This window comes from Channa argus, chromosome 7 (genome assembly GCF_033026475.1).
Source record: "Channa argus isolate prfri chromosome 7, Channa argus male v1.0, whole genome shotgun sequence".
NCBI lineage: Eukaryota > Metazoa > Chordata > Actinopteri > Anabantiformes > Channidae > Channa > Channa argus.
Window position 1 is genome coordinate 13,368,008 of NC_090203.1, and position 14,626 is coordinate 13,382,633.

Consider the following 14,626-nt stretch of genomic DNA (forward strand, 5'->3'; position numbering starts at 1 on the left):
TTTGGCTGCATCAATGAAATGTTAATATCATCTACACATCCTTGTCACAATGCAATTCAAGCATCATAGACAGTCACAAGATAGATAGTTATGACTACTTGAGACCCACTGAGAAGTTTGAATTAAAATGTATTGTCAAAGATATTGCACTGAGGACTAAGAAAGAGAGTGGCAACAACACACTACATCTAACTCTGGCTGTTTTACATACTACATTTTCATTTTGTTTTAATTTGAAATATAGTTTTCCTAGATTCTAACGTGCCATTTTCAATACACAGATTCTGTCATCTTTCAGAGAAACCACACAATGTGTTAAAGTCTGCATAAATCCCCCACACACAAGCATGTGATACTGTCATTCTGAAAGAACCACTGCTGTTTCAGCAACACCAAACCCATTCATTATGTACACCAACTGCACCACGGCAATACAACGGAAAAGGTCAAATCTTCAGTTTCAGATGCTAATCAGCTTTTCCCGCAATTAGTTCCCACGTGCTGGAGCAAACAGACTAGCAGTTCACTTACTTTGCTGAGCATGGCTCCTATGATGCTGGGCCCATGGCAGTGCAGCAGGCTTTCCTGATTGACAGGGTGTTGACGAATCAGGTTTTTCACCATGAGCAGGAAGGCAGCGATGCTGTTTCTTTCTAGTCTGCCCTCTGATAGAAAAAATAGGGCAAAAAAACATTTTACACTTCCTGTGTTACCCGCAGTCATATTTATGCATTACAAAGCACTTTACTGACATTGTCATATCTCAGGATGAGTCAAGTCAAGGTGTTTGTCTCAGTTCTGTTAGACTGGTTGTTTTTATTATCTAATTTTGTTTATGACAGTATTAATGCAGACTATGGTGCATTGAGTCTCTAAACTGCAATTCTTTGACTCAATGTAGCCATGCTGTTTCTGACTTTAATTCTATTAGTAATGATTTCACAACCTTTACTATCTTTATCTGGTGTATACCGTAGTTCTCTGTTGTCTAGCTTCCTGTTTGTACTTGCATTATGCACTGTTTGAGGACTCACTGCTAATTAGGACATATTCAGTGAACCACACTGAAAATACCTAACAGAGAATTACAACTATAAAATTGTCCCCAGAAGGGATCATGAACAACAACAACAACACAGTTGTCCCACAAAATGCTGAAAAAATGTGTTCATCGGATTTTTACCTTATGGTTTACTTCAATTAATAACAAAAACTGAGCGGACCGTTTTCTGTGATTTACCTATAGCCCAGGATAATTTACAGAACAAATATTTAAAATTGATTTTTCAGTTAAATCTCATCCACCTTTATTATATTTTGATTAAAAGGTTTGAGTGGCGGATAGGAAAACCTGGGCAAACAAAGTTATCTAGGTATAAATGAAAGAAATTTACCCTGCCATAATATTTGCATTTAACATACAGCGCGGGCAAAATAGAAACATATCCAAACCTAACATGAACTCACCTGAAGACTTCAGTGGCAGTAGCATGGCAGCAGGGCCTCTGGAAGAGGTGAGCTCTGGCCCCAGCAGGTCTGAGATCTCCTGGCCACCATTATAAACCTGCTCAGCCTCACACACCTGCTCAAGTAGTGGCAACAACACACCTATTCCTCCCACTACATTTACAACATCCTGCAGAAAGAAAAGGCACATGCGTCCAATGTTGTTGTAACCTTTCACATAAATGTAACTAACAGCAGGATAGAAGTAATCTAACCTTGATGTCCCAGTTCACCACCCTATGTCCTGTCAGCCTGCCATCATATTGGTGGTTTGGAGAAAGATCCAGACATATCTGATTCTTAAATGCCTAAAGAAAACATATACATACACATGTATATATTACCGGTATTGCTCATAATTTACACAATAATAGCAGTATAACAGAACATGTTTTCTTGAGTTTCAAGGGATCACCTGTGGAGTGTAGTAGAGTAAAAGCTTGCTGTTGAGGTCAGATAACTCTCCATCCGATTTGAATAAAGACACGTGATTGGGCCCTGTGAGGGAGAACAGAAAGCAATGTATGTCATAAAATATGCAAACAATACTTTGTGTGCAGAAGAAAAAAATCAATATGCACAGGAGTATTTTTTTTCAAATGTTTAGTTGTTTGATTTTCTTTACTACTGGGTTCATGCACATTTCACTGATTGGTGAATTCAGGTAAACATTTAAACTGTCCAGCTGTATACTATGTGCAGCGATATTTGCATTTTTACAACATGACCTACCAGCAGCATAAAGAGCTCTTGTCTGGGTCTGCTGCAGTGCCTCGTGGCAGATGAAGGCAGTGCCCAGGAGACCATCTAGAGATGTGGGTGTTCCCCATTCTGTATCCTGCAGTCCCGCTGGGATGGTGTGCACGGGAGAGTCACCCACAGAGCCCCAACGTCCTCCTGCAAAGGAGGCTGGAAAGGACTGGGAACGGATGAGGGAGGGAGCATGGGATGGGAAGGCAAACTCAGGTGACAGGTTGGAGGAGGAGGTCATGGGCAGGTTAGGAGAGGTGGTTGTGGTAGTGGTCCGGTGGCCTGCAGAGCCGATGCAGCAGGAGGTAAAAGGCTTGAGGATCAGATTCAGGTGTGGGAGAAAAGAGGAAGTTAGATTTAATGAGGATAATTACTCAGTAAAATTATTATATGCCAGTCGTCATAATACATTAGATGCTAGTTATAGTTTTACCTCACTGAGGGATGGAAAGCGAAGCTGAGCTGTTTTACGCTGCTCTCCATCGATGTAGATGGTAACCAGATTCTGACCAAATGGACGACGGCCAGGGATGTGGACTATAGCTACTGAATGCTGTCATGAGAACGACATTAAGGAGCACACAAATTTATATAATCACTGGAATAAGCTAATTTTATGTTTGATGTTTGTTAATTTTTTAAAATTAAGAAACAAGAGCAAAGTATTCTCAGAATCACAGTTTACAGCTTTAATGTATTCATTATTTAATTACTAATAGATCATTACAGAGATACAGTTCTTGTCTTTACGGGAGGCACAAATTTCATTTTTTAGCGGAGTTTGAAAAATTATGTGATTTTCTGCTTGATCAAATTGTTTTTATTTAGGAAAAATTCAATGAGGATAATTCTGGGTTGTACTATGTGTGTCTACACTCACCCAGTGTGAGTCAGTTAGTGGGTGCTCTGGCAGAGCGACAGCCATGTAGTCTTTCTTTGTGCAAACAGCCACCACCAACACTCCCTCCATAGTGAAGAAGGCCTCCAGCCCGGTTCCACTAGCTGTGAAGAAACTTGAGAAATAAAACAGGTTTCAGTCAAATATGTTATTCCACAGCCATAACTATAAAAGCTTACAATTCAATATAATTCTCACAAGTGAGCCTTTACCTGTAGAGTTGCTTCCTGCGTGGCCCTTTTCCCATGTCATGCTGAGCTCCTGTGCCAAAGTTGGGTTTATGGTTGTTGGAGAGCTCTGAGTGACAGGAGGGGAACTCCATGTTGAGACAGAGCCAAGCATGAAAGGCAAACCCACTGCCTGGCCAGTGTTGAACTGTAGGTACCATAATACCTGCCATGGGGGGTGTAAGATCAAAGTACTGCAAGGCACTGTCCTCGCCTTCCCTGGCTGCCATGGCAGACAGCACTCGGATGATTCGAGTGCAATAAGGGTGCACCCTCCACGACACTGCACCACTGTCCTGATCCACCCTCAGTAGTCTGAGAAGGCTCTTCAGCTCCTCTGGTTTCAGACACAGGGAGCCCAGGTGCTGCAGAAGGCCCAGCAGGGCATCTGCACACTGCCTGTCCAAACTCTGGGGCTTGGAGAGCACTTGCAGCAAAGCCCCCACCATGCCTGCCTCTACAGCCACAGTCCGACAGGATAAAGAGCCACGACAGACAGTAGCCAGCCACTGGGCCACTAGGAGCTGAAGGTCTCTCTGACCTGACAGGTCAGGCAGCCACTGTAGAAGCAATAGCAAAGGCTGGTCATTGCTAATGCCAAGGTGATGGGCGTGGGCATGCTTGCCTTCCACTGCCTGGAACGAATAAAGAGAAAACACAAAGAAACAGACAGGGTGAAATGACATTAACTAGCACTGACACAATTTAAACAGGAAGGTTATAAATGCGAGCAAATTGACTTCAACAATCTCTGCACTTAGTGAGAATAATTTGGAAATGTGCATTTCACCATATTCATCAGCTCCTGCAGCAGTCTTTTGGTGGGTTGACCTTGACTCTTCAGCACATCGAACAGCTGGGGGTAGCCAATCCTCTCCTTGAAAACCTCCTGTGGGAGAAAGAAACAGAAATAGGTTAAAAAAAGCTGCTTCACAGGGGATAACTAGATGGCACATTTCCAGATTGGAAGAGAATACAATGAGGCGAGAAAACAGCTTTTCTCATTAGGCACATTGAAGGCATCATAGTTTTATACTTCCTAATGACACATGAATAGAAAAATGAAAAATAAGTTTTGACCATAGATCCAAATAGGCCTTACCTTTGCAGAGGGTGAGTTACTCATTATAGCTGTGAGAACTCCTAGAGCATGAACTGTAGTACTGTCTGATCCTTTCTCCCAAACCTTCATCAGAATAGGACACACAAATGACTGTGAAATTGCAGAGCTAGAAATGTGCATCATTATGAGTTGACACCAAAAGCCCCCAAAAGTGAACATTTCAACTGCACATGACCAAAAAAAACTAAATAAATAATTTTAAGCAAATCTCAAAGTACAGTACACACCACAATTATTGAAGGAGACTGGCTCAAAATAAGTGAACAGCTGTACAAGTCACCACACAATCACCTCTTTGTTAATTACTAATAGGTCTCAGCATGCAAAAACCAAAGCCAAACACCATAGAGGACTGAGGCAATCATCAACTATTGCTGGAAATTAAGCAACATTAAACACCAGAACAAGAGCCCGATCTGTCATAGAAATACCACCAGTCACACGGCAGAGAAGCCAAAGTATGAGGAAAAGAAGTAACGACAAGCACAGAAAACTGACCATTTCATGCAGTATGAAAAAATCAGCATGCTCTTCTTGCCCAGTGTTGTCAACAGGGAATTCAGCCTTTAATTATGAATGTGACATAAATAAACACTCCCACACAAGCAATGATGATTCCGTCAGCTGATAATCTGTATCCTAACTTTTTAGTATTTACAAAGCAAGATTCAAAAATTGGATTCACGAGGAACATACAGTTAACATAAGGCTGTAGGCAAACCTTTACTCCAGATATACAGATAAAAACCAAACTCCAGATAACAATATTCATGTATCGCCTTGCTACCTGCTTTATTTACAAATGAGTGTAAGCCAGACTTCCTGCCCAAAACTTCCTGTTTAAAGAGTTCAGAGCAGTTAGCGAGTGAGGAGAAGGCTGAGTTTCCTGCTGACAGACCAATATCATCACCAAATGGGAGGGAAAGTACCTGGTCCACTTCGACCTCTGTGAGTGAATGTGTAGTGAGGTCACGCACAACCTCATGCTCTGGCCTGTTGCTCTGAAAGAGCTACAGCACACAAAAACACACAAGCAGGTACACACATACACACACACACGACAAAAAGTAATCTGTGAGAATTTAAAGACAGGTTTGATCCTTGTGTCTCTATAGCTGCAGTGGACTACATGTTTGTACTGTAGGGATGTGAGCAAAATATCAGCTGAAAAAAACAAATGTTTGTGTTGTTTCACTTTGATGAAACAGAGAGAGCTTAGCCCGAATGCCACAATAACAGGGGAAATATAGAAGGTGACACAACATGAATAAAAATAGTGACCTACTGACTGACAGGTCAGTTGACAGAGAGACAAAGAGACAGAGAGGGCTAAAGAGCTGACAGAGCAGACAGGCATGTTTTAGATGGACATGGGTCGGGAGGTCTGACCTTGCTGTTCTGGATGAGCCTGAGGATGTGTTCGAAGCAGTTGTTGTTGAGAAAAACTGCCTGTAGGACTGGTCTATCAGAGCACTGCAGGATCTCAGGAACAGCAGCTAAATTTACAAGAAGGATTTTAAATCATCTCATTTATGAGACACAGGGAGGTCAATTCTTTGGCTTCCACATTGTGAGAATTTTTTTGAAAATGAATGACTTATACTTGTGAGCTACACTTGAGACCTACTGGACATGCTCTTACTTAGCATTTGGCTCTGGAGGGAGATCAGATTGTCCTCCCAGTTCTGCCTGTCTTGCTGATCGTTGCTCGGTGGACGGTTCCAGTTGAGGAGCTGGAAGTAGCTCTCCAGTATCATCCTGATCTCCACCTGCCGCTCTGCAGGACTGCTGGAGTGCAGCAGGTGTATCATTAAGGTCAGGCACTGCAAGGTCAGCCGTGGTAGCCCCGTGTCTTTGGGCTGAGGGGTGGTAAGGCAGCACCAGGCTCGGAGAACAGAGAAGAGATCCTCCACAGATTGAGGGGTGATAGAGAGAAGCCCATTCTTCTGAAAACAACATAGACAAAGTGTAATTATTTACAACACTTGTGGTGTTTTCTCTAGTTTATTCACTGATGATGGGGACAGTGAGGGTAGCAGACCTTTCCTCCACTGATAACAGCACCCTGGAGATGAACCAGTCTGAGTGTGAGGTTCTCTGGGAGCTTTTCACTTTCCTGTAGATTTTCTGTAAATATTTAGTCAAGTCAAGATAATAGAATGAGAACCAAATTTAGAAACAGGTTTGTTACCAAGTAGGTTTTCACATACAGTACAAGCAATTTGTGTTGGTGAGTTTGTGCACATGTTAGAATAACATACAAATTAGGAGATGCACAAAAACATAAACAGACAGTGGTTATAAGATTAGACAGTATCTAAGTTATAGAAGGCCACAACTTAACCACAATAAAGAAAACATTAACACAGTACTATCAAAATATGCATTCAAAGACATTTATTGTTAACTGCTTTTGTTTTGCTGCTATACGCTCAATCTGAATCAGATTCCATTTCCCTGTCACTATAAAAAATTAGGCTGGTAATGAAAATTACATACTTATAGTTGGCAAGCCACAATGGCTCAGAAAAAATTCCCTTGCAATGTCACCACCGTCTTTTAGTGTTACGTCAAACAAAAAAGCCTAAGCCTTACTAATTAGGCAGGTATTACACAATTATCTCTTAACGCCCCCAATTAAATCATTATGCTCCTGATATTTGAAATACTGAAACATGCCCAGACTGAGTTCTCACAAGGCTTATAGATTGGTGCTTGTGAATAAAATGGACTTCTTAAATAGAAATGCTTGAACTCTGCTGACAGAAATTGATAACTGGACGCTGAATAATAAAGTTTTTAACCAGAACCTAGCACACTGACTGAGTAGACTCAGGGCTTACTTTTCAACATAAGTAAAAATGTTTGTGACTAAGAGAAATTGAAATCTGTTTTTCAAGTCAACAATGACAGATCTAAGCAATGTTTGGGCGTGAATAGTTTGATTCTTGCGGTATGTGAGGCCTGACAGGGATCAGTGAGGTGAAGCAGATGAAAGAGAGTGTCTCACCATGGAAGAGTGCAGGTAGCTCCTCTGGCAAGACAAGCGCAGAGAACTTATACTTGTTCCTCTCCAGCAAGCTCACCTCCTCCCTGCAACACACAAAGCTTCAAGTCACTACACTTCTACTCACATCACGCATAGACAGTGTGTAACTGATACTAATAATGTTGGATTTAATGATACTTGACTTAGGTCAACAAGAGGAGGTGTTACACATCACAAAAGGTTGAGCAAGATGTTAAATGCTAATAAGTCTTTTGGTCTTTGTGTAGCGTCAAGTTATCCTCCCACACACTAATGTATACAACCAAGCAACACACACTCACCCTGCCAGGCGTCTCCTCCATGTCTGATAAGGGTCAAACAGACTTTCACACAGCACCAGTCCGTACTGCACAACCAGCTGCAGAGATGACTGCTCCCCTTCTCCGTTTTTTAGCTGCTCAAAATACAAGTTGGACAAACATCCTCTTCAGTACATTGATACTTGTTAATAACATCAATTTAACATGCAAAAACTACAGTACAACACATTCCAGTGAAATGAATAGAAGGTCAGCTACTGTCCACACCCACTTCTCTTTTCAGTGTAAACTAGTTCTGTTACTTTTGTGTTAAGATGTCACATGTTTTGAACAGGATCAATCTCTATGTCTCTACTCTATGACTAAAATGGCACCAAGAAATCTTGGCATGCATTATAAACTGAACATGCCCTGAAGCACCATCGTAAATCACTAAAAGCTGCCTTGTGTTTACAGTTTGTATTAGCCTTACCTGGCCCAAACAGAAATCCAAAAGTTTGATGGTTTCAAAAACAAAACCAGGGGTCTTCTCAGGATCGATGTTCTCCATATTCCTAGAAATAGAGAGAAATGAATGCAACTGAATGTTCTCCTCTGTTGTGATATTTTCTAAGGGGAATGGAATTTTTTTTTATTTATTCTAGATTTCATGTTAATACATCTATTTACATACCTTTCTATTTCCTACAATATCAGATAAAACAGATTAAAAAGCAAATATCAATACCATATCAAGAGCCTAATGTTTTGTGACCACAAAAGCTCTGAGTTGAAATGCCCAGGGACTGGATATGTAGTTCTCAACCTCATCTGTTCTTGATTTCAAATATTATGAGGACAACTGGAACAGTAAGAACACTTAATTTTCACAATTGTGAATATTAGCTGTATGCACAGCAGGCTGGGCCCTCACCTGCAGACAATGATGAAGAACTTGATGAGCAGCAGAGGGTGTGGTGTGCTGCTGTTGTGTTCGGCCGAACGGGAGAGGTACAGCACACTGTGCCATAGTTGGGTGCTGAGGAGCACTAGGACCTCCCTGGGGAGCAAGGGCACCTCCGAGCTGCAGTCCTCCAGCCTGCGAGATAAGAGAGGAGGACGTATCCAGAGATTTAGGAAAAGGGCCAGAGGAGGAGCAGAGGAGGCACTAGCAAAGATAGGGGCTGCGTTTCCACATTACATAAACGTCTCAAACTTTAATCTCCACAGAAGGTCATCTTGTTTAGGAAATACAGGTGAGAGCTCCTGGCACTAAAGTTTATGTGAAAGAAAAAAACAGTAACTACTCACCTCCGAGGCACCAGCGACTGCACATCAATGAGCCTCTCAAACGACGCCACAAATGCCTCCAGCCATTGCTGCAGATAGCTCACATCTTTCTGCATAAGGGAGGAAAAGACATGTGAGACAGAAAAAAGTTGTTTTCACACTTCTGGGCAAATGCTCATGTGTTAGTAAACCTTACAATATTGTCAGTGTAAAATGATTATGGCTACAAAAAAATACATTGATGCAAAATATCTTTTGGTTGTGTTCAGCTGCAGTATTACTATCTATAATGGTGACACACTATGGTAGACAACATGGCATCAACGAAATCTTATGACCCGTTTTTGTAACAGGATGTTGCAAAGAGATGTAGCTCAGACAGGAACACATGAGCCAATTATTTCCTTTTACAAAACAGGGAGGTTTAAAGAAACTAAATCAACATGTTCCTTTGGCATAAAGTCATAAGTTCCACACGTACAGTAAACTCAGTATACAGCATTTGGCACACAACAACTTTCACTGTGCACACACCGCCGTAAACAAGATATTCCCGCATTACCGCATCCTTAAAATGTTTGTCAAGACAGCTTCAGTTTTACAAAGATGTTTATGTAAAACAGTCATTATCAAAGCTTTAATCAGCCTCTGCAGTGCAACATATCCTGTCAGTCTTCCCTCCCCACATCAGTTTCTTAATCTCACACCAGAGTAAATAACACAAACATCATACAGGTCAACTCAAAACTGTATTTTCAACCTTCACATTTGTATAAACCTATATGATCATTATGAGATCCTGATGATTCAGACAAACAGTGCTTCTGTGAAGCCTACGTGTGATGGAACAACCTGAGCACATTGTTAAGCTGAGTTATGCATGTACGCGCTGTAGATTTTTGACGTCTCCAGAGAAGGCAGTGTGAAGGAAGACATGAGTTGTTTCAGACTTGACTCACTGTCCACAAATAACATACAAACAGCACATGGTATAACAATGTATCAGGTACTTCCCCTAAACCAAGAACCTAATAGGTCAAAAGTCTGCATTATGTTCTGTGCTGTAGCTAAAGGGGCTATTTTACAAGCTGGACCCAGACATAAACTTGAAGAACAATGATCTAAATGTATAAGCTGTAGCTATTTGTAACATCAAAATAAAAACAGATGCAATTAACTCTGAAAATATTGGGTAACTGTATTTTTTCCAATGCTGTATTAATATAAATGTACATTACCATTTGGCATTGACTTATGAGCCAGTCCATCTCTCATTGTATGCAGCTAAGCAGGGTGACAGGTTCTTGCGAACCCAGTCTCAGATGAGCCTTTAGTATAGTCCACAGTCAGCAGCTCTGCAGCTGCACATCACTATTAACACCAGCAAAACCGTCTGACTCGCTCACTTCTAGTCTTCCAATGTCAAGCAAGCAACCAGGAAATGACATGCCACTATAACTGAAGCTTATTTCCTTCATACTTGGGTTCTTCGTCAAACCCCTTCCTCTTTGTGAGCACATATGACAGCAACTCTCGAAAAGTTTCCCACAACAAGAACAACAACACACTGAGATTGCATTCAGCAAAATGTGATGAGTTGAAGCAATGAATGTCCAAATACAATCGAACAGCATTTCTGGATAGAGAAACCTAAATTCATTGTTATTCAGCACATTATTCTAAGCTAAAAAAAAATCAAATAAAAACAATAAAAAGCTATCAATCACACAAACCCTGTATATACAAAGCTCTTAATAAATTCTTTAGAAACAGGAACTGTCAGCAGCCTATTGTTTTGTGCCTACAACATCTGGACAATCAGGTATTTTAGACTTTCCAAAAGAGCACAGCTGAGTAGCTGAGTGACTCCTCCCATCATCAACAAGGACATAATGGTGATGTTGTATGATGAGAATACTCTAGCCAAGGTGATGACGACATGCATATTATCATTTTTTTTCTCGTCTACTGTAATTAACAAGACATAGTATTGCAACAGATATATTGACTTAATACAGGTGACGACACGCTTAATTGTCAAACTGAACACAAGTAAAATAAAGAAAATAAGCTTTTCTTTCTAGTTTTTCACTCGGTAGAGTGTATATATTTGAGAGTGTTGTTGAAACACGCTGAAGCTGGGTGGAACTGCAACAGGTACATTTTACCAAGCACAATCATAAAAAATAGATCACAGATAGGAAGTGAGACTGGTTTCCTAAAGAGAAGTAAAACCAGAGGAAATGCATCTTTTTTACACCAACACTGGTCAGACACCTGGTAGAGCTCATATTTACAGTAAGTCTCAACACTTATCCACTCCTAAAAATCCTTCCTAACAAAACCACAATTGATCAACAGCTCCCGTTGAATCCATATGCTTTCCGTTTCAGCTCTATTATCTTGTTTCACCTCGCTCAATTATTTATTTAGTGAGTTTTTGCAAAAAAATAAAACTAAAAAAGACTATAACTTCAACCATGAGGTACCAGCCCCCACAAACAGTGTCATTTATCTCTGTTTTCTCTGCACATGGCCAAGCAGCTGTGTTGCTCTCTGCTGCTTAGCATTCAGCTTTGCTCTAGCTTCCTGAACAAGTGAAAGGAAAGAGCACTTTGATTTTCCTGGTGGTGCTTGTGTTGGTAAACAGGGGAGATCTACGTGCACGAGGGAATTCAATCACAGGGCTCACAGGACAGCCATAGTGAGCTGCAGGGATGCTTGGTGTTGTTGTTGTTGTTGCTGTATCGCTTCAGTGTGCTTATGTTCATCACAGCATAACCACAAAACTGGGACTACTGAGTGAGTGGTGCCCTGATATCTTCCTGTCCTCATAGCAAATAGGGGAGTTGGTTTCACAGCTGCGTTGAGGGGTGGCAGTCAGGGTGTCACTTTGGTCCATCTCTACCAGCACAGCATTTAATTATTCCCTATAACAATCTCTCAAGCTAATGCTCACAGGATAATCACACAGCATTTCTCTTCCAGCTTGACATCTTACCATTTCCACATTATTATTTACTTGGCCTCTTTGTTTTAGACTTTCATCCAGCATTATCACAACTGAAAAGCCTTTAATTTTACTTGTATGACTTCAATCAGTTGCCCCGAGGCAGTAGACACATTATTGACCACAGTACATGATAGCCTTCTCAGTGTATCAATGTTCATATCCTTAGATATTAAAAGCGTGCATGAAAGTATAGCTGCAACTAAAGATTTTCACTATTAATCTGTTATAATTTATATAACAGTTGTAATTATTTTTTGTATGGAGACGTGTTATTACAGACACCTGTGAGGAAACTTGGCACCATTGCAGACATATTCTGTACGAGATGTTTCTGAGAGGCCCACCCTTTATAGCAATCCAAGGCAATTATTTATCCTTGATTGGAAAATGTAGCATCCTTAATTATCATGATTTCATAAGACTATTACCTAATGAGTGGAGCAGAGTGTGACGAAATGTAGAGGATTCTACCAGTAGCTTTATTCTAAAAGGTTTAAAATATTTTCAATTTAAACTGATCAATAGTTTGTGCTGTATAATGTCGAAACCTGTTTCTATCTTCAAAGGGATTTTTAGTTCACAACTCCATGTTATTAATTTGCTTTCACACAACACACACACAAAAAAAAAACTGCATTATTGAGAAGCTGGGATTGAAAATGTATTTAAATAGTGACCAAAATAGCTGCAGATTCATTTTTGGCCAAGTGACCAGTCAAATTATTTAAACAAAAAGTTTAACAAATGCTAGCATAAACATTAACCCTTCAAGGAGCATTGGACTGCTGTTAACTGCCTCCATTTACAGCTTAATCAACTAAACTACAAATTAATCACTGAATATTTTAACAATTAAATATTGTAGTTATCTAGTTAAATACCATATATATCTAGATTACCAGATATTATAACTTGTTTATCAATATGAGGTTTTACTGTAATGTTAACTGAAGTGAACAGTTTGATATTTTATAAATGTTTAAATGTTTTGACAAAACAGGCAATTATAAGACATAACTTTGGCCTCTGTTAAGTTATTTCCTAACACCAGTTTTTGACAATTGTTGAATAAATTGCCTATTGTATTCATCCCAAAACTAATCAATGAAAAAAAATACCTGTAAGTTATTAGTACTAGAAACATAACTCACGAAAACTTTATTAAAATGCTGTTAAAGTAGGGAAAAAAGTGAACACATCTGAAAACAATACCTTCAGACATGAACCAACAAGTTATGTTATTCCCTGAGTGATTAGATCAAACTCTTCTATGTCCATACCTGTCAGGCATGAGGATTTTATGATGGTCTGGAATCTATTCTAAGTCTGGTATCTATTCTCAGATAATAGATATAGAACCCTGCAACGATGCTTGTAAAGCTGGTTTCAACCAGCAGATGAAAGACACGGGCATGTTCTGGGCAGGAAGCATGGCTTGAATTAACATGCTTTAATCACATTTAAACCTGCAAAATCCCCATAACTATGAAGCATTATGCAAATAAGTATTGTATGTTTGCAGTGTAAATACAGTTATACACACCTATTGTAACACTGATGTATCCACATGCTGTCGTCTCAATTTTAGAAAACAATCAGCATTCAACTCTCTGATCTAAAAGCCCTTTGCTGTTATCCAGTAAATCATCAATTTATTTATCATTTCTTGCTTGATTGTTTTGTCGTTTGTACCAACATCAATGAAATATACTTTATTTTGTTTCGTCTTTAGTACAAGATATATAGCTACATCACATCTTTTAAACATTTTCTCATCAGTCGTGAAACTTGATTTAAGAAGTCTTGCAATGGGTGTGTGATTTCTTGCACAATTGGAGGAAGCAGAGCTCCTTTATCACTGACAAGCCTGAGCAAGTTTGGCAAATGCAGAATGCAAATACACAATTTCCTGAGATATGTAATCAAAAACATTGAAATCAATTGTTAGGATACACATAGAGAATATGTGAATGGATGCTTATTGAAGCTGTCATAATTTCTCTGTATAAAAAGGCTGTTTTGCAACTTTCCCTGATGTAAGATGGATCAGAAAACAAGCCCTGCGTCCCCTGTCTGACTTGACTGACAGAAAACAAAAACATCACATACACATTCGGTTGTCCACAGAGGAGGTGATTGCTTTCTGAAGTGGTTCTGCTGCTTTTGTGGGGCCCATTTCGGTCCTCTGAATCACACGAGGTGGTGACATTTAATTCACGGCTCAATTAAAGCCTTTTCCACTGCCACCCGTCATCGCAGCCTGGCAATAAGTGCAGGTCATTTGAACACATGCCAAAGCTACTTTCAAGCTATCTTAAATATATATGTCTCATTTGTTCTCTGAGCCTTGAGGGAAACTGTACAGAAGTAACAGAGAGTCAAGAGGCAACTTAATAAGGAAATGGTCTCACACATAGTGACAGTACTAGACATAGTGCTAGCGCTAGACAGCTGTTACAGTCACATTCATGACACAGATACATGCAGGCACACACACAGACAGGTGTGACTTTTTCCACCAGCAGATTATT

At 40.1% G+C, this 14,626-nt stretch overlaps 1 protein-coding gene across 4 annotated transcripts in view; it reads right to left on the reverse strand.

Moving 5' to 3' along the window:
• The window catches only part of nbeal2 (neurobeachin-like 2), a 32,813-nt gene that overhangs the window by 16,296 nt on the left and 1,891 nt on the right, over nucleotides 1-14,626 (reverse strand). For 2 of the 4 annotated variants that reach the window (XM_067509819.1, XM_067509818.1), the window contains exons 2-20: nucleotides 9,104-9,192; nucleotides 8,727-8,891; nucleotides 8,286-8,367; nucleotides 7,835-7,947; nucleotides 7,515-7,597; nucleotides 6,546-6,631; nucleotides 6,147-6,450; nucleotides 5,894-6,000; nucleotides 5,434-5,514; nucleotides 4,484-4,567; nucleotides 4,172-4,270; nucleotides 3,367-4,016; nucleotides 3,137-3,269; nucleotides 2,690-2,809; nucleotides 2,239-2,569; nucleotides 1,922-2,004; nucleotides 1,722-1,814; nucleotides 1,468-1,636; nucleotides 532-665 (exon numbers count right to left, since the gene is read on the reverse strand). In XM_067509819.1, coding sequence (XP_067365920.1) covers nucleotides 532-665; nucleotides 1,468-1,636; nucleotides 1,722-1,814; nucleotides 1,922-2,004; nucleotides 2,239-2,569; nucleotides 2,690-2,809; nucleotides 3,137-3,269; nucleotides 3,367-4,016; nucleotides 4,172-4,270; nucleotides 4,484-4,567; nucleotides 5,434-5,514; nucleotides 5,894-6,000; nucleotides 6,147-6,450; nucleotides 6,546-6,631; nucleotides 7,515-7,597; nucleotides 7,835-7,947; nucleotides 8,286-8,367; nucleotides 8,727-8,891; nucleotides 9,104-9,192 — 3,006 coding nt within the window. Of the gene's footprint in view, nucleotides 1-531; nucleotides 666-1,467; nucleotides 1,637-1,721; nucleotides 1,815-1,921; nucleotides 2,005-2,238; nucleotides 2,570-2,689; nucleotides 2,810-3,136; nucleotides 3,270-3,366; nucleotides 4,017-4,171; nucleotides 4,271-4,483; nucleotides 4,568-5,433; nucleotides 5,515-5,893; nucleotides 6,001-6,146; nucleotides 6,451-6,545; nucleotides 6,632-7,514; nucleotides 7,598-7,834; nucleotides 7,948-8,285; nucleotides 8,368-8,726; nucleotides 8,892-9,103; nucleotides 9,193-10,320; nucleotides 10,508-14,626 lie in introns of those variants that run through there. The other 2 variants (XM_067509820.1, XM_067509821.1) reach the window with 2 other exon arrangements.